This window comes from Piliocolobus tephrosceles, chromosome 12 (genome assembly GCF_002776525.5).
Source record: "Piliocolobus tephrosceles isolate RC106 chromosome 12, ASM277652v3, whole genome shotgun sequence".
Lineage (NCBI taxonomy): Eukaryota > Metazoa > Chordata > Mammalia > Primates > Cercopithecidae > Piliocolobus > Piliocolobus tephrosceles.
In genome coordinates, this window is record NC_045445.1 from 85225393 (window position 1) to 85240611 (window position 15219).

The 15219-nt window shown below is 39.6% G+C and overlaps 1 protein-coding gene across 3 annotated transcripts in view; it reads right to left on the minus strand.

The window, feature by feature from the left end:
• AR (androgen receptor) overlaps positions 1 to 15219 on the minus strand; it is a 166713-nt gene that overhangs the window by 21644 nt on the left and 129850 nt on the right. The window contains exons 3-4 of one of the 3 annotated variants that reach the window (XM_023198441.1): positions 11604 to 11720; positions 2978 to 3027 (exon numbers count right to left, since the gene is read on the minus strand). In XM_023198441.1, the coding sequence (XP_023054209.1) occupies positions 2978 to 3027; positions 11604 to 11720 (167 nt within the window). Of the gene's footprint in view, positions 1 to 2977; positions 3028 to 8100; positions 8160 to 11603; positions 11721 to 15219 lie in introns of those variants that run through there. The other 2 variants (XM_023198440.1, XM_023198439.1) reach the window with 2 other exon arrangements.

Below are 15219 nucleotides of genomic sequence, written 5' to 3' on the forward strand. Positions count from 1 at the left end.
GGAAATGGGATGAACCCAGTGAAGGTACTCTGTGCCCCGTGACAGTGTATGCTAATGGACAGGTTCTGACTTTTTCTATGAATGGATCTCTAGCTAGAAATCACTCTGAAAGACTGCTTACGGTGGTAAACTGTGAAAAGTATAACCTTCCATCTTGGGCAACTGGTCTCAAGTCAAAGGTTGAGAGTCAAGCTGGCAGGTTTCAGAATCCTAAGATAATAACAAGATCTACCTCACAAGGTTGTTGTGATTTTTCAGATGAGTATGTGTGTAAGATGCTTAGAACAGAGTAAATTATGTAAGCCAGCCAGTGATGTTTTTTACTATTGCTAGTTACTGAGCCCCACATTCTCCACTGTATGCCCTTTACCCCAAGCAGGTGAACTTTCTGAAAAAGTGAACTGATGAAACATACAGAGTTTTCACAAGGACTGAAATGTAACAGAAGAGAAAATTGGAGTTAGAAGACTCCCCAGACATCAGTCTAGTACAATGGTAGAGCCCCAAGAGTCCTATAAGTTTTTTCGAGGGTTCCTGATAGGTGGCAAAGTGGGCCTGAGCATGTGGCTCCAAGCATCCCACCTCCTTTCAAACAAGAACAGTAGCATTTTATTCTGTACCTATATTTGGGACTCTGAGTCAAATTTTGTTTGAAGAAAAGGATTCATTTCCAAAAAAGGGTTCAAAGGCCTTGGATCTTGTCTATCACTTCCTTTCTCCTCTAAACCAATTCTTAAAGACTGTTCAGATTGAAGGGCAAAGGTTAAGTCATGCCCAAGTTCACACAGTTAGATAATGATAGAGCAGGAGCTAAAACTAAGGTATCTTGACTTCCAGGGTGGTGCTACTCTTTATATTTCATCAGGTTGAATAGCATCTTACTGGAGAGAAGGATCAGTGGCGGGAAATGGAGATGGGTGAGGACGAACTAGGACAGGGATGAGAAGCAGGGAGCAGAGCCAATCCTTGGCAGGTATGGAGTGAGGGATTAGTAGGGAGTGCAACCAAATGGGATTAATAAGTGCATGCCAAATTCCCCCAGGCAAGAAGCCTCCTTGATTCTCTCCCCCAAGTCTCCATTCCCCTCCCAGCCCCAATTCTGGGTCAGAGAAATGGCCAGGCGAAAGAATATCAAATTTTATCTTTCAAGGTTTATGTTGGACTATTTAGTCTAATGGTTTTTAGTTCATGGAGGAGTAAACGTAATTAATGATAGAATGATATGCAATGCTGCACATCCTTGCCAAAGCACAGGATCCGGCAGAAACTGTCTCCAAGTCTCCTCTCTCTGACTACTGAGCCAGAAGAAAGGGGCTCACTGTCCAGATACCATCCTGAGTGAGGGACAAAAGATTTTACCAAAAACCTGTTCATATGAAATTGCGGAGCCTGGAAATGCTTTCGAATACCAGGTTTTTCCACTGAAAAAAGTAACTACATGAATTTAGAGCATACATGCTTTTACAATTACATTTAAACTGACATTAAAAACAAATGTGAAACAGTCCAAGCTGAACAGGTCAGCATGACCTGGAAAGCAAACGAGAGAGAAAAAAAGGAAAAAAAAAAAAAAAAAAAGAAAAAAGAAAAAAGGTCCAATGTTAACAGCATTAATTCTCTCAGTCTGTTGTAAATAAGAAAATACGATTGGTGTATTAATGGCTTTATTAAGGGAAAATTTCACTAGCAGAAATATGCAACATTCAAACAAAGAGAAAGCAGTTAAAAATAAACCTCATTAGCCTTTCAATCCACATTAGGGAATTTCTTGTTGGTCTGGAGATTAAAATTCTGCCCTGACAAAGGGGAAACTCCCCTCCTGAAGTCCTTCCTTGGCTTTTCTCCAGAATGTTGCTGAGTCAGGGGAAAGAGAAAGAAGTGTGTGTGTGTGTGTGTGTGTGTGTGAAGCGGGCGGGGAGAGAGAGAGAGAGAGAGAGAGAGAGAGAGAGAGAGAGTTTAGACAAACTGGAGAAGAAGGTGGGAAAGACAGGCCCCAGGCAAGTCAGGGAGAGTGCTTCTGACTCTCGTATGTACCTGTCCCTGGCTTCACAGACTCCACTTCTCCACGAGGAAGAAACTGGTTTCAATATGGAAGCTATGGAGCAGAGAGAGAGCAAGATATTCCAAACTCTAAGTGTTTCTTCTTTGACATCAATACAATGTTTGAGTCTGGCTTGGGAGAAGAATGAGAGGGCCTCACAACTGACGAAGAGAAGCATGTGATGTGAAAGAGCAATCAGGGAGCGTGGTTACAGTAAGGCTAGATGTAAGAGGGAAAGTCTGACTCTAGTCTCCCAGTGTGTTTGAAGAGAGGGGTTGGCTGTCTTCTTCTCCTGGAGAAACAGAAATCTGGTCCTTGTTTACTGAACTTCTGTGGATCAGCTACTACCTTCAGCTCAGTGATGGGGCCTGAGGCTAAGATCTAGGTCCTTGGCAGGGATCCGGAAGACTAGAACCTAAGGGGGAAATACGAATTGCCTAATAAACAAAAAAAGATGGCCACAGGAACCTCAGACAGGCACAGTTGCTTCTTGTTCAAGGTGACACCTTGAGTCCCATCAGCAAAGTTTCTTCCCAGCAACACACCATGAAAAGCAAGTGACTGAGCCAGAACTTCACTGCATCTGCCTGAGTCAGTGCCTGGCCACCATCATATATGATCAAGAACAATCAAAAAGCATTTTGCCAATGCCAAGCCACATTACAGGAAACAATAATCATGATACTCACAACTACATTAATGGTAACCACTATTACTTCTATAGCCCGTCCTCACAACATCCCTGTGAGGTAGGAAAACACTATTGGTCCCGTTGGAAAGAGTCAGCAACCAAGAGAGTAGCCCCCAACCCCAACGTCAAAGTCTGTGTTGAGGAGCAAAAACCTAAGCTCCTAAGCCTCAGACTCCAGGTTTCTCCAGACTATCCACTGGAGCCCTCTAGAGCCCTCATTTTGAACGAGGCAAGTCAGCCTTTCTTCAGGGTCTGGTCATTTTGAGATGCTTGTAGTTGCCAACCCGGAATTTTTCTAATATGAAAGAGAGACACTGTTGAATGTAGCACTCTAAATATGGGCTTGTATCTAGCAGGCTCTATAATCAGATGCCTAAGCCAGGTCCTCTAACATAGGAAGCAGCATGTAAAGTTGGGGAGGCGGGTGGTTGCCATGTTTTACTGGGGTTTTCTCTTTTCCTGTCTACTTGTAAGACAGAGGTGAGATGGGGAAATGGAAAATTGTTTACTTGGAGTTTTTTCTTCTTTTCTGCTTTATTGACAAATATACTATATATATACACATATATATGTGTGTGTGTGCATCTCTCTGAACACAGTGTACAAGAATTGTGTGTGTGTGTGGGGTGAGATGGGATGGGGAGTGGGAAGATGTAGGAGAAGTGAAGGGAGGTAGAATTTAAGTTACAGTCAACTCAGAGACCAAGAAAGACTACTTGTTGGAGTCTGCTGAATTTCTTGCAGCAGCCAAACAATTGCATAATACTACAAGAATTATTACTCAGACTGGAGATGAGAATGCTTTGAAATTAATATCTGTGTGCCTAACAGCTCACTAATCAAAGCTTCCATGCCTCATTTTCCACCCTGAGGAGAGTCATCAGTCTCTTTCAGTTTCATTGTGGCCAGCATGACATTTCACTGCACAAGCTTGGGCTGGTGACTTTTCATCTTGGTTAAGATGCAGATTTTCTTCTTAGATCCAAATGCCAGTGCAAGTTTTCTGCAGGTGCTCGGTGCTTACATGTTTTTAATTGTTGACTGCTAGAGGGCTGAAATGTCCCTCAACAATTAATTTTTACTTCAGCCACAGGGGCATTGGTTCCATGGGGTATTAAGCGAGGGAAAATATGATATTTCCATGCCTTGGTTGAGATCTTAAAAGTATCAGAAGGATGAACTGGACTGAGAAGAATGGAACCTGATTCCAAAAAAGGTGATGCAGGATAGCGATGCCAGTTTCTATTTACTTCCTAGATATCTGTTGTCATAGAAATATTAATAACAGATGAACTGAAAGCTCTACCGGTTTCTGGGTGGCTGTGTCTTTTTCCCTTAGTTCTACTTCTTAACAACGTGATCCCAAAAGATGTGCAAATGTCTCTAAAAAGCAGCTTGCTCAGGTAAGTTGTCTATGTATGTGTTCAGTATAAAAAGAAAATATTTTACATTTTTGTGATCTTAAGGAACACATCCCACAATCTGTGAAAAGTGACACTCTTTTTAAATAATAAATAATAAAATGTTTTTAAACAAACAGGTTACTAGCAAAAATGAAACTTTTGTCTTGAATTACTATATTTGTAAAATACTTGCCTTTGTATATATGGCCTATTGTGTGCTGTGTACTTAGTTTTCTGCCTACTACCTTTGGAAAATATTGCCTATGACATCATCTTGCTCTCTCAAGAGCAACTGAGGGATTTTGGAATACTCATAGCAAAAGTAAACAATAATAAAATCTTTCTATTGCTATTACACTTTAAAAACTCAAGGATTTAAGTAGAAATTTTACAAGGAAGTACTCATTCAAGTATCAGATATGCAGTATCATTAATTTTTATGATTAGAAAATATTACTTATCTCTAATCATAGTTCTCTAAGAGCAAATGCTAAGAGACAGAGTACAACATATATGTACTATCCCAGATAATTTGATTTGGAGGAATTAAGAGATGGAGTCTCTTGTTTTTCCATATGCAAATTCCCTTAAGAACTACAGTTAGAGAGACATAAAGCTTTTCTCCTCCAAAGTGTCACCAAATATGTATGTAACCAACTTAGGGATGACGATTTAGGTCATGGAGTGGAAATTTCAAGGGTTGTTTCAAGGGTAATTTAGAGACCAAAGAACAAAGAAACAAGAACCAAAAGCCACACTGTCCAGCAGAGAGGGAGAATAGACCCCAGTGGTTACTGGGAGCACAAACAAAGACCATTTTTCATCCACAAAAGAAGGACTGAAGGGTATGGTGACATTTACTGTGTGCCTACTGTATACCAGTTTCTCTACATATTTACAAAAATACCATAAACAAGATTTTATTATTCCCACAGTGTGGTTGGAGAAACTGAGGCTCAGAGAGTTCTAGTCATTTGCCCAAGGTCATAAAGATAGTAAGTGACAGAACTAAGACTAGAAACAAGGCCTCTCTGTATCTGAGTCTATCATACTATTTCCAATATACCACAGGACCTCTTAAAACAAAAACCAGCCAAACAAAAAAATCCCCAGAGTTTCAAAGTGCTGAGTCACATGTTGCACATGTTGATGCCAAAATTTATAGAGTAATTCTGCTCCTTGGTGCATGCCTCAGTTATGCACATCAGTCAAAGCACTCGGGTATCAGAGAACTGTGTGTAGGAAGCAGCACTTCTCAGAAATTAGACTTACCACTTGCATTACCAGCCTGAGGGTCTTTAGAATTCTAGTCTAGAGAGCCAAAGGAGAATGGAAGAAATCCCAGTAACTGAGTTCCACATTGCTAATTCTGTATGACACTCTGCTGCCTGTTGAACAGGAGGTAGAGGGGATCCAATCATTGGATGGTTTATACCAATCTGTGATTTCTAGGCCTCCTACTTTAGTAATGAGGTTATGTGGTAGGACTGTGATGGGATTCTGAATAAATGCCAAAATGTTGGTCAGACAGTGTATAAAAGGACTATTAAATTCTACAGCAGAATGTCTAGATATTCAAAATATTAAATGACCATTCTGCATGATGCTGGAAGTCACGATATTTCTTAGAAATAACTTCTTTAGCACAATCCTTAGGTCAGGAATATGTACCTGCAGACATTAGATAACTTGGGCAGTAGTCATGCTTTGGCCTAGGACACTTTTGAATCCTATCCTTTGTGCATGACAACAATATTACAGACCCAACATGATTAACTTCAGTGGCTTTAGTAGCTAATAGCATAATCTTATGCACCATGTGGTAAGGATGGTCTGCTTTTGATCATTAATGCATTATGGATTGATTCTTAATGACACACACATCTGCAAAATGATGACCTGAGCTAGAGGTATTCTCTGCCTACAGGATAGAGTTTTTATCTATACCCAAGTTTTCGAAAGTGTATTCCAGAGAACAGTGGTTTTGTAGGATAACAGGCGTTATGTGAATAAATGAGGTTCTGTGGTTGAATCAACTTTGGGAATCCTGAGTTACAAAGCTCCTCAGGTTACTTTATTGCAGTATTCACCAGGACCTGCGATATGCTAATAAAGACTATAAATCTTCCTGAGCAGGACCATAATATGCAAGTTTCTCTCACTTATTTGACAATAGAAATCATATTTTTCATGGAACATGTCATGGAACTAGTTTTCTCAGAACATATATTGGTAAACACTGGCCTAGACCAAGGAAACTGGCTTTTGGTATGAGGGTAGGCCTCTTATACAAGCCAATTGCCTTGGTCTAAACCAGTATTTCTTCATATACGTCGTCAGTACTTGCAGGTAACAACCCAAATGGAGGTAACTAGCCCCAGGAACAAATTCTAGGTGTTTAGCAAAATTTGATGCTAGAAATTCCTCTCTAGCTGGCCTTTCTAAAATTGTCTCACTTTCTAAAATTTAAGCACTCATCAACAAAACATTTGTGCTGCTGCCAGTTTTCTTTAAAGAAACATGAAAATAAACGAAATAATATGTCATCATACCTGTCCCATGCTCATAGATTTTCAACTCCATGAAGTCTAAACTACCTAGTATAGTAACCAAGTTTGCTTTCAATGTGCTTTCAGCTTGCCTTTACCATTTCCCCAGCTCTGGCCGTGTTAAACCAATTGCTGTTCCTCAAACCCTCAATGCATTTTGTTCATGTCTCTGTGCCTTTATTCAAACTGTACCCTTTGCTTTGGATGTCCTTTTCCTTCCATCTCACTCAACTTCTTCCAAGTGATTTCTTATTTTACCTTTATGGTTAAGGTATATTCCTCATCACTGCCTTTCTCCTCTTGCTTAAATTTTTGAGGAAAGGAATAATATCTTATTCAGTTCTGCTTCCCCAAAATGCCTGGCAGAGTGTCTGGTACATAGTTGGTACTCAATAAATATTTGCTAAATGAATAAATAAATGAGTAAATGGATGAAAAGATGAAAGCATGAGCTTCTTGGCTGGCTGGAAGGACGGATGGACATGGATGAATAAATGCTGTGAAGAGCCGTGCCATGAATAGTAATTCAGCAGCGAAATCACTCTGTTGCATTTAGGACATGGGATCCTGAGGTAGCAATGCTGGGATGCTCTTGAACATGAGGAATGATGAGACAGCTGGCATCAGGGCTGTCTTCAACAATGGAAACCTCAAGGATGTTCATAGTGTCCATAATGACATCAGACCATGGCCATAGGCTCCTTGAGCCATCCTCTCAACTAGGTAATTCATAGAGGTTGTCAAAACCTGTAGATATGTTAAGTTTTTTTTTTTTTCTCAGATGCAGAGTTCAGTCTCCTAGTGGGAAAGATACTTCTCAAATATACTAGACGAATCTGGGAAGGAAATGCTGCACACCTCAGGTTCTCACATGGTCTAGGACTTCGTGTTCCTTCTCTTCTTCCAGGGTTTGGCTGCTACCTGAAATTTCTGAAAGGTCTACTACTCTCCATGGTCCAGGACAGGAAAGAATCAATAGGGGCCAACACCATTTACTAAATGATGAGAACTCAAGAGTTGCAAAACACAGAAATAAATCATGTTTGGGGAGGAATAGGAGGGAAAGTGGGAAGGAGGAAACGGTCAGGGGAGAAGATGGCAGGAAGGGCACTTCTTTCTTTCTCATTCCATTTTGGAAACAAGGAGTGTACCCTTGGAAAGTGTCCAGAAAAATGAGAGATGGCTTTACATTAATCCTAACTATGGATGGTGAGAAAGCCACAGCTAATTCACTGGAGGGAAGGTCATCATTTGGACTTTTTTGTAAGGTTTTTCTGAAATGAAAAGTAGTCAAGGGATTTAAATTCTTCAAGCAATTAGCAATAGGTGGTTTTCAAATGCAGCCAAGAATGAATCATCTACAAATAAAGGCTTATCTTTGTTGTGGATGAGCAGCTGAGAGCCTGAAGGTAGTCTTTAAGGAAGCCATTCTGAGACTCCAACCACCCTCAAGATTCTTTCAGAAACAAGAGCTGCTAGAAAAAAAAAAAAAAAAAAAAAAAAAAAAAAAAAAGCAAGGAACAGGTAGGTAGGCCTGGAAGCAGGAAAGAAAAAGCTGTATCTACTAAGTATCTCTGAGCAGAAGAGATTCCATCACCAAACAGTGAATGAAACACTATAGAGAAAGCCAGATTAGAGATCTTGAGGCCTCAAGACCAAGCAGCCATTAGCTGAAAAGTGCCAGCTTCTTTAAGATACAGAGACAGCCCTTCTGCCCTCCACTCTTTCAATAATCTGTCTAGTCTACTTTTAGACAGATATCTTAATTAGGTATGAATGGAGGTAGATATAATTACAATGTATCAAAGCACTCAAGTCTCACTATCTATACTTCTGGGAGCAGGGAACAGACAATCTAAGAAAGGGCTGAAAAACAATCCTTTCTGTGTGGCTTTTTACACAGAATCACAAAATGTTAGCACCAGAAAGGTCCTTGGTGAAGCCCACAATTCTAATTCTATGATGGGAAAACCAAGCATCAGAGAAGAGAAGGAACTTGCTCAAGGCCACATTCCTAGTTTTCATTTTGGGATATATTATATAATTTTGATTTGAGTGATGGGAATCAGAAGATAAAATTATATGAATTCTTCTTCAAGATAATCAATATATCTATGCTAAATCCAAATCTCATGAAAATGGAAGTCTACTCCTCAAGGAATAAACAAGGGCCACTTTGTACTGACACTTTCCTTCTTTCTTTTCTGTTGTTTGAGTAAAGGTGTGCTGTGCATTGAATGTGTAAGTTAACAATAAACTTGGGAGGGAGTTGCATCAGTAGGGCAGGGAATGTGGAGATAAGTTCATTCAGCAAAGTGGAAAGATTTGCTCTTCAAGCAGTGATTTAAGAAGGTACACAATTGGGTTTTTACTGGCATGGTATTTGAAATATAGCATATGATTCCCTTAATTACTAAAATTAGCTTCTGAACAGGATCCTGGTGGAACTTTTTGGTTTGAGGTAATCAAGAGTGTTTTCTGGTGATGCTCTGCCTGGTGGAGCTGTTATATATTATATGGCATACCAAGTTACTTAGGGTAAAAGCCATCGGGAAGTGCTGTGTTACAGTCTTTCCAGCGAAATTACTAGTGACCTCAATGACATATTAAGCCCCCACATTTGTCTAGCATTTTGTTATTTATCAAGGATGTTCACATTCATTATGTCATCTGATCCTCATTATAACTCTATGAGGATGGTATTTTTAAATCACAGATGAAGATCTTGAGGCTTAGGGGTCACACAGTAAATAAAGGAGCTGAGGCTTTAAACTAGATCTGCCTGACTCTAAAGGCAAGGCCATTTACACAACATCAAGAATCCTGGTATCTTGTGAGCATTTCCTGAAGTTTGCCAGCCTCAAGCTCTAATGCCTAGCATGGTACCTTGTACATGGAAGATGCTCAAAATATCATGGGCCTGCAACTGAAATGAAGGCCAGTCACAACACTTCTCAGCTTGTCTTCATTGTGTTCACCAAATCCACTCAAATTTGAGTACTCTACTAATAAATCAATTTGAAAATGTACTGAACCATTCTCACCAATAAATTAATTTACAAACCTGCATCTGAGTGCTATATAGTACAGGCTCCTTTTCAAAAGCGGCTCACTGTAATCATATCACAGGCTGATTTATAATGGAGAATGTTGGCTGAGACATGGAATTAATGTTAAGATTTGCATCCAAATGTTATGAGGACTTTTGTTACCATTAAACTTTACTTGCATCAAAGTGGACTTGCAATTCATATCGCCAGATGGCCAGCCAAGAGGTTCCCTAGCTGAGAGTCCCTATCTCTCATACTATACATAATTCGCAGAAGGCTAAATAATTGACAGCTGAGTGTACAAGAACCCTCAACATGGGGCTGCAACATTCATATGGAGAACATTTTCTCTTGTCAATCACTTTGTCACCCTTCCTGCCTTTGTCTCTGCACTCCCTGACCCCAGTCCTACTTCTTCTCCACTGTAGACCTCAATTGTTGGATTTCTTTGGGGTACACCAAGCAAACCAAAACAAGGTTGAGTTTTCTCAGATATCTGATTCTCATTTGATGGGGATGCTTGGAAAGCCACTCACAGAACATCTACCTGTGATGTTTGGGAGTACTGGATGCTACTTGAGATGATTCTTTTGAAATTATCTCTCATCCAGCCTGGGTCAATTCATTTGAGGTACTTTGTTCTGTTTAAGTAATACTACTGCCCTGTGAGGATGGGAAGGATATAGTTATCTTCATGAAGATCCACACATGGCCCTGCTCCAGGATAAGAGAACTAGTTGTTGTCTATAGATGTGCACATAGGCAGATAAGGTATTGAACACCTCACAGAAAGCCAGAGATAGACAACTGGTCTAAATTAGCCTTAAGATGATAGGGGAAAGGGTTGGATTCTAGGCACTTGGGTTTTCCAGGCTAATAATGAATAATCGGGTATGAGGCTACAGTTGCAGGCACTCAGAAATAGGCTTGCCTTTCTTCAAATTCCATTTCCAAATTGAAGTAGATTAATGATTTTGTTTTTCTAAGGAAAGACACATATTTTTGGAAGCAGCAGGCAGCAGCGAGGACCCTGGCATTGGGCAGATGTAAACATGAAGAGATGGGGGAGTTTGGAGAGGGAAAATATAAATGTCAATCAACTGATGTCAAGCCTTTCTGGAATGGTGACAACACTCATGGCAGACAGGTTCGTGGGACAGAGATCCTTATGATAGAGGAACACCCTTGAAAGAGCTGTAACTTCCTTCTGTAATGTTACTGCCCTACTGAAAAAAAATGCTTTTGGAAATAATCAATAGCTTTGCAAAGAAAAGGAAATTATTAAAACACCTGTTCATCTTTGGGAGAGATAGGATAGGAAATTGGCACTGTTTGGCAGCCTAGTCACAGGCTCGAAAGAGAAGCAGCTTCTTGTTCCAGGTGGCTGGCCCTACAACATAGGCAGCAGTTAGCTGAGGGATATTCCCAGGTGTTCAGGGTCAGATTGTGCCTGGGTCATCCTGTACCTATGCCTGGGTCATCCTGCACCTCTGACTGTTCTGGATTTCTTAGTTCTCTCATCCTAGCTACCATTGAACAACATCAGGTCAGTACCATTAAGTCCCCTGGGGACCCTGCCCAGTCACATGCATCCTCACTCACCCTCTGTTGGCTCCTGATCCCTGCTTCACACCTCCTGCTCTAATGCTGAGCCCCAGAATGGGGATTGGTATAGTTAAGGATTAAAAAAAAAGGCACCAGCTGGCTGATGGCCACGTTGGCTATGAAAGGGTCAGCCTGTGTCTGGAGCATGGCTGGTCCCCTTGGAAGCATCAAAGAAGAAAATCTGGTTTAAAGAGATACTAGAAAATGAGGGAGGAAAAGGGGAGACAGGAAGGAGGAGGAAGAAGAGAAAGAAAAGTATCTTACCTCCCAGAGTCATCCCTGCTTCATAACATTTCCGAAGACGGCAAGATGGACAATTTTTCCTTCGGAATTTATCAATAGTGCAATCATTTCTGCTGGCACACAGGTACTTCTGTTTCCCTGGGATAACAAATACAAGAGTGGACAGACCTGTTAATGAGTTTCCAGAGTCTCTTCCTTTGGATATTTCTAGAACAGAAAAGATATAAAATATATCCTATCACATGAGAAAAGTGGACAGAGTATGGCACCAAACAATTTGATCCTACAGAACCTAAATATTAAAGCAGTTTAATTTGGCACTATTTGTTTGATTTCCATTGGTGTTTTTTTTTTTTTTTTTTTTTTTTTTTTTTTTTTTTTTTTAGGGATGAACAATTCAGATCCTGATGATATCTCTATTATTAGGACTATTCACTGGTTTTTAAAATAAGATACTCTACTTTTACCAAAAGCCAGAAATGCCCATGAGAAAATGATCCATTGTGGAACTTATCACCCCTTTAGCATGGTGTAGAACAGATTTGAACTCAGTCAGTTTCTTCCTATTGACACCTGTAATCATGCATAGAATTGCACTCAAGTTAACAAGATGCTTATTTTTCATAATATTAGTACAGGAAAACTTCTATAAAAGATAACTCCATGGGATTTCTAACTGTTTTTACATTTCTGGTGATCATACCCCTAGTCTTGCAGGTTATAAAAATCAGAGATAAAGCCCACTCTATGTAGTGAATCACAGCAACTAAAAGGAAGTTTGATGAAGCCAACAGAGTAACAAAGATCACTGTCATGCACACCTGGAGTTGTCACAGATACACAGAAGTGCACACACATACACATGCTCACACCTAGAGATCCTCAGAATTACAGCTGCTCAAAAATATTTTGCTCAATACTTTGCTCCTTTATGCTAGCACGATCCTGGCACACAGCAGTCTCTCAATAAAGTGGATTGACTGACTAAACATGTAATTGCAGCAGATGGATGCACAGACAAAGAGTCACCAGCAGGAATAAGCAAAAATACATCCTTCACAGCTCTGAAACACGCAGAACTTCTCATGCTTACAACCCTGCTCCAGCTTGAGCTTCTGCATCTCCTCACTCCTTTTTGTCTCTGTTATTGTTTCCTCAAATTTATTGTTGTGCTTTGATTTACTGGATAGACTGAGATTTTAGGGAAGCTTCTTCAGGCAGAGGAAGAATACTTGTGGTCGGAAAAAGAAAGAGAAACCAAAGAGTGATTGACATTTGAGAGTAGAAAAAAAAAGCAACTAAAAACATAAATTTAACTATACATCAGCATTCTTCTACATTCACTAAGCCTAAAAAGTGAAGATTAGGCACAGAAATGCATGTATTACAGTAGGCTATTTTATGTAGTAGGTTCAGTAGTAACCAGGTCAGCAAAGAACTTCTTTTACTTAAAGTGCTACTTGCAAGAGCATAAGATTAGTTTTATTGTAGTAAAAGATTATTTTTCCTTTCCTCCTTTTTAACGTTTTATTTCCTTTTTTTTTGCTTTAATTTTCCTTTCTCCTTTCCTTCCTTTCTCCCTTTAGGAAAGGACTCCAAAATGCTTGGCTTGAAGGAACTGTTAAAAATCACAACAGTACAACTCTCATTCCAAGGAGGAGTTCCAGGGAAGTGAATTACCTGAAGAAGCACACTGAATCAGAGGCCCCCAAAGGAAGAAAACTAGTATTCATTGGGTGCTTACTATGAACCAGGCCTGTGTTAGGGTTTTTTAGCATATGAGAAAACTAAGGCCTCTAGGCCAGTGCTCTTTGTAGCATACCACAGGATTTTATTTGCATAAACAGAGCACATAATTTGCTAACAGCTTTTTTTCTGCTGCAAAGCGAGGACTACGATATGTGCACAGAAAGGACAGTGCTATGAGTGCTGTTCATCCTTCGGGTGTTAGCTCCTCAAAAACAGGTCCTGTATCCAATTCTAGTGCGTTCAATTCCAATGCTGTAGCTGTTCTAGAACTAGTACACTGCCACAGTATTGGTACTGCTGCAATCCTCAAGCCCAGCTTGCTACACTGATTACTGAAATAAGCTCAGGTTAGAAAGTGCGTGAACTTCTTTGAGAAATCTCATCTTCCCCAGGAAAATACTTTCCTGGACCCCAGTTTGCCAATAAATGATTGCACAGCCAATGGAATATGGCTCCCAGAATAGTTCTACATTGTCATTTTGAAAGAGAATCACTCTGTGAATGAGAGAGGTCATAGTGGAAAAGCATGAATTTTTTTTTTTCAATTTGGGACTCAGATAATTTCCTTAGCATAGTTCATACCTTTTCTCTGGGTACCTCTTGGTCTAAAACAAGGTGACCTAAAACATAGATATTCTTTACAATTTACTCAGGAGTAAGTGCAAAGCCCAGTAAAACCAAAGCCATGACATATTAATTTAACATTTACTGATAATCTATTATGTGCCAGGCCCTGCATTGGGTGTTGAGGTTACAGAGGAAAATCTCTAATGAACAAAAAATATACAAGTTCCAGATGAGAGACAGATCAGTAGGCTGGAAGCCCCAACATCTGAATCCTTGTTCAGCCTTATCACTAACTCACTATATGACCTTGGACAAGTCCTTTTGCCTCTCTGGTCCCATTGATTACATGAAATAGATTGTTCTGGAAAGTCATTAAAATCTTTTCCAACTCTAAGAATCTTGAAGGACATCTGGATTTCTTCTGTAATATATTTAGAGGTTTTTTTTTTTTTTTTTTTTTTTTTTTTTTAATGTGAAGGACTTAAGTATTACTGGTAAGTAAGAAATTATCCAAAATAATAATCTCTTGTCCTTGTATTCTGTCTTTTTAGGATAGTAACTTATTGCAACATTGTCTCTTATATCTAGAATCATTTAGTCTCTTTGTTTTCTAAAGCTCTCCCAAAACTCAAGGTGGTTAATATAGCCTTAGAAAGGCACTAATGTTGCCAGTCACATGCAACATAAGCATAAACATTCTAATGAGCATGTGTGTATTCATGTATGTGTGAGTGCACAGGTGTGTGAGAGTGTGTGACTGAATAATTAACACAGGGAATACAACACCTGCACACTAATTATCTGTGCATATGTGGGTGATCACATAAAGCATAAAACACACCAAAACATACAAATAGGTACACATGACACATGTGTTCCTTCAAAGCAGAATGATGAATTTAACATTTGAAATGACACTTAATAGTGACAGAAGTGGCTGAGGTTTCCAAAAATGGATATGAAAGGAATCTTTTTTTCTGTAAGTCCTAAAAATAAGACCTTATTTATCTGTACAATTTGCTTTAAGGACAAATATAGGGGATGGAACAGGCAATCTCTCAAGACTGCTTACAAGTCACTTCTCCTATCTGAATTATCACTTCCCCAAATGATGATAGAGCCAAGGTAAAATCATTGGTCTGCTATTATTTCTTTCCTATTTATTCAATTTCTCCAAATATATGGATGAGACTATTAGAGTTTTTAACAGTAACAATAATCACTCTCATTTGATTAGTTTACAAAGTTTAATAATAATCTGCAAGGCCAGGTGCAGTGGCTCACTCCTGTAGTCCCAGCACTTTGGAAGACCAAGGTGGAA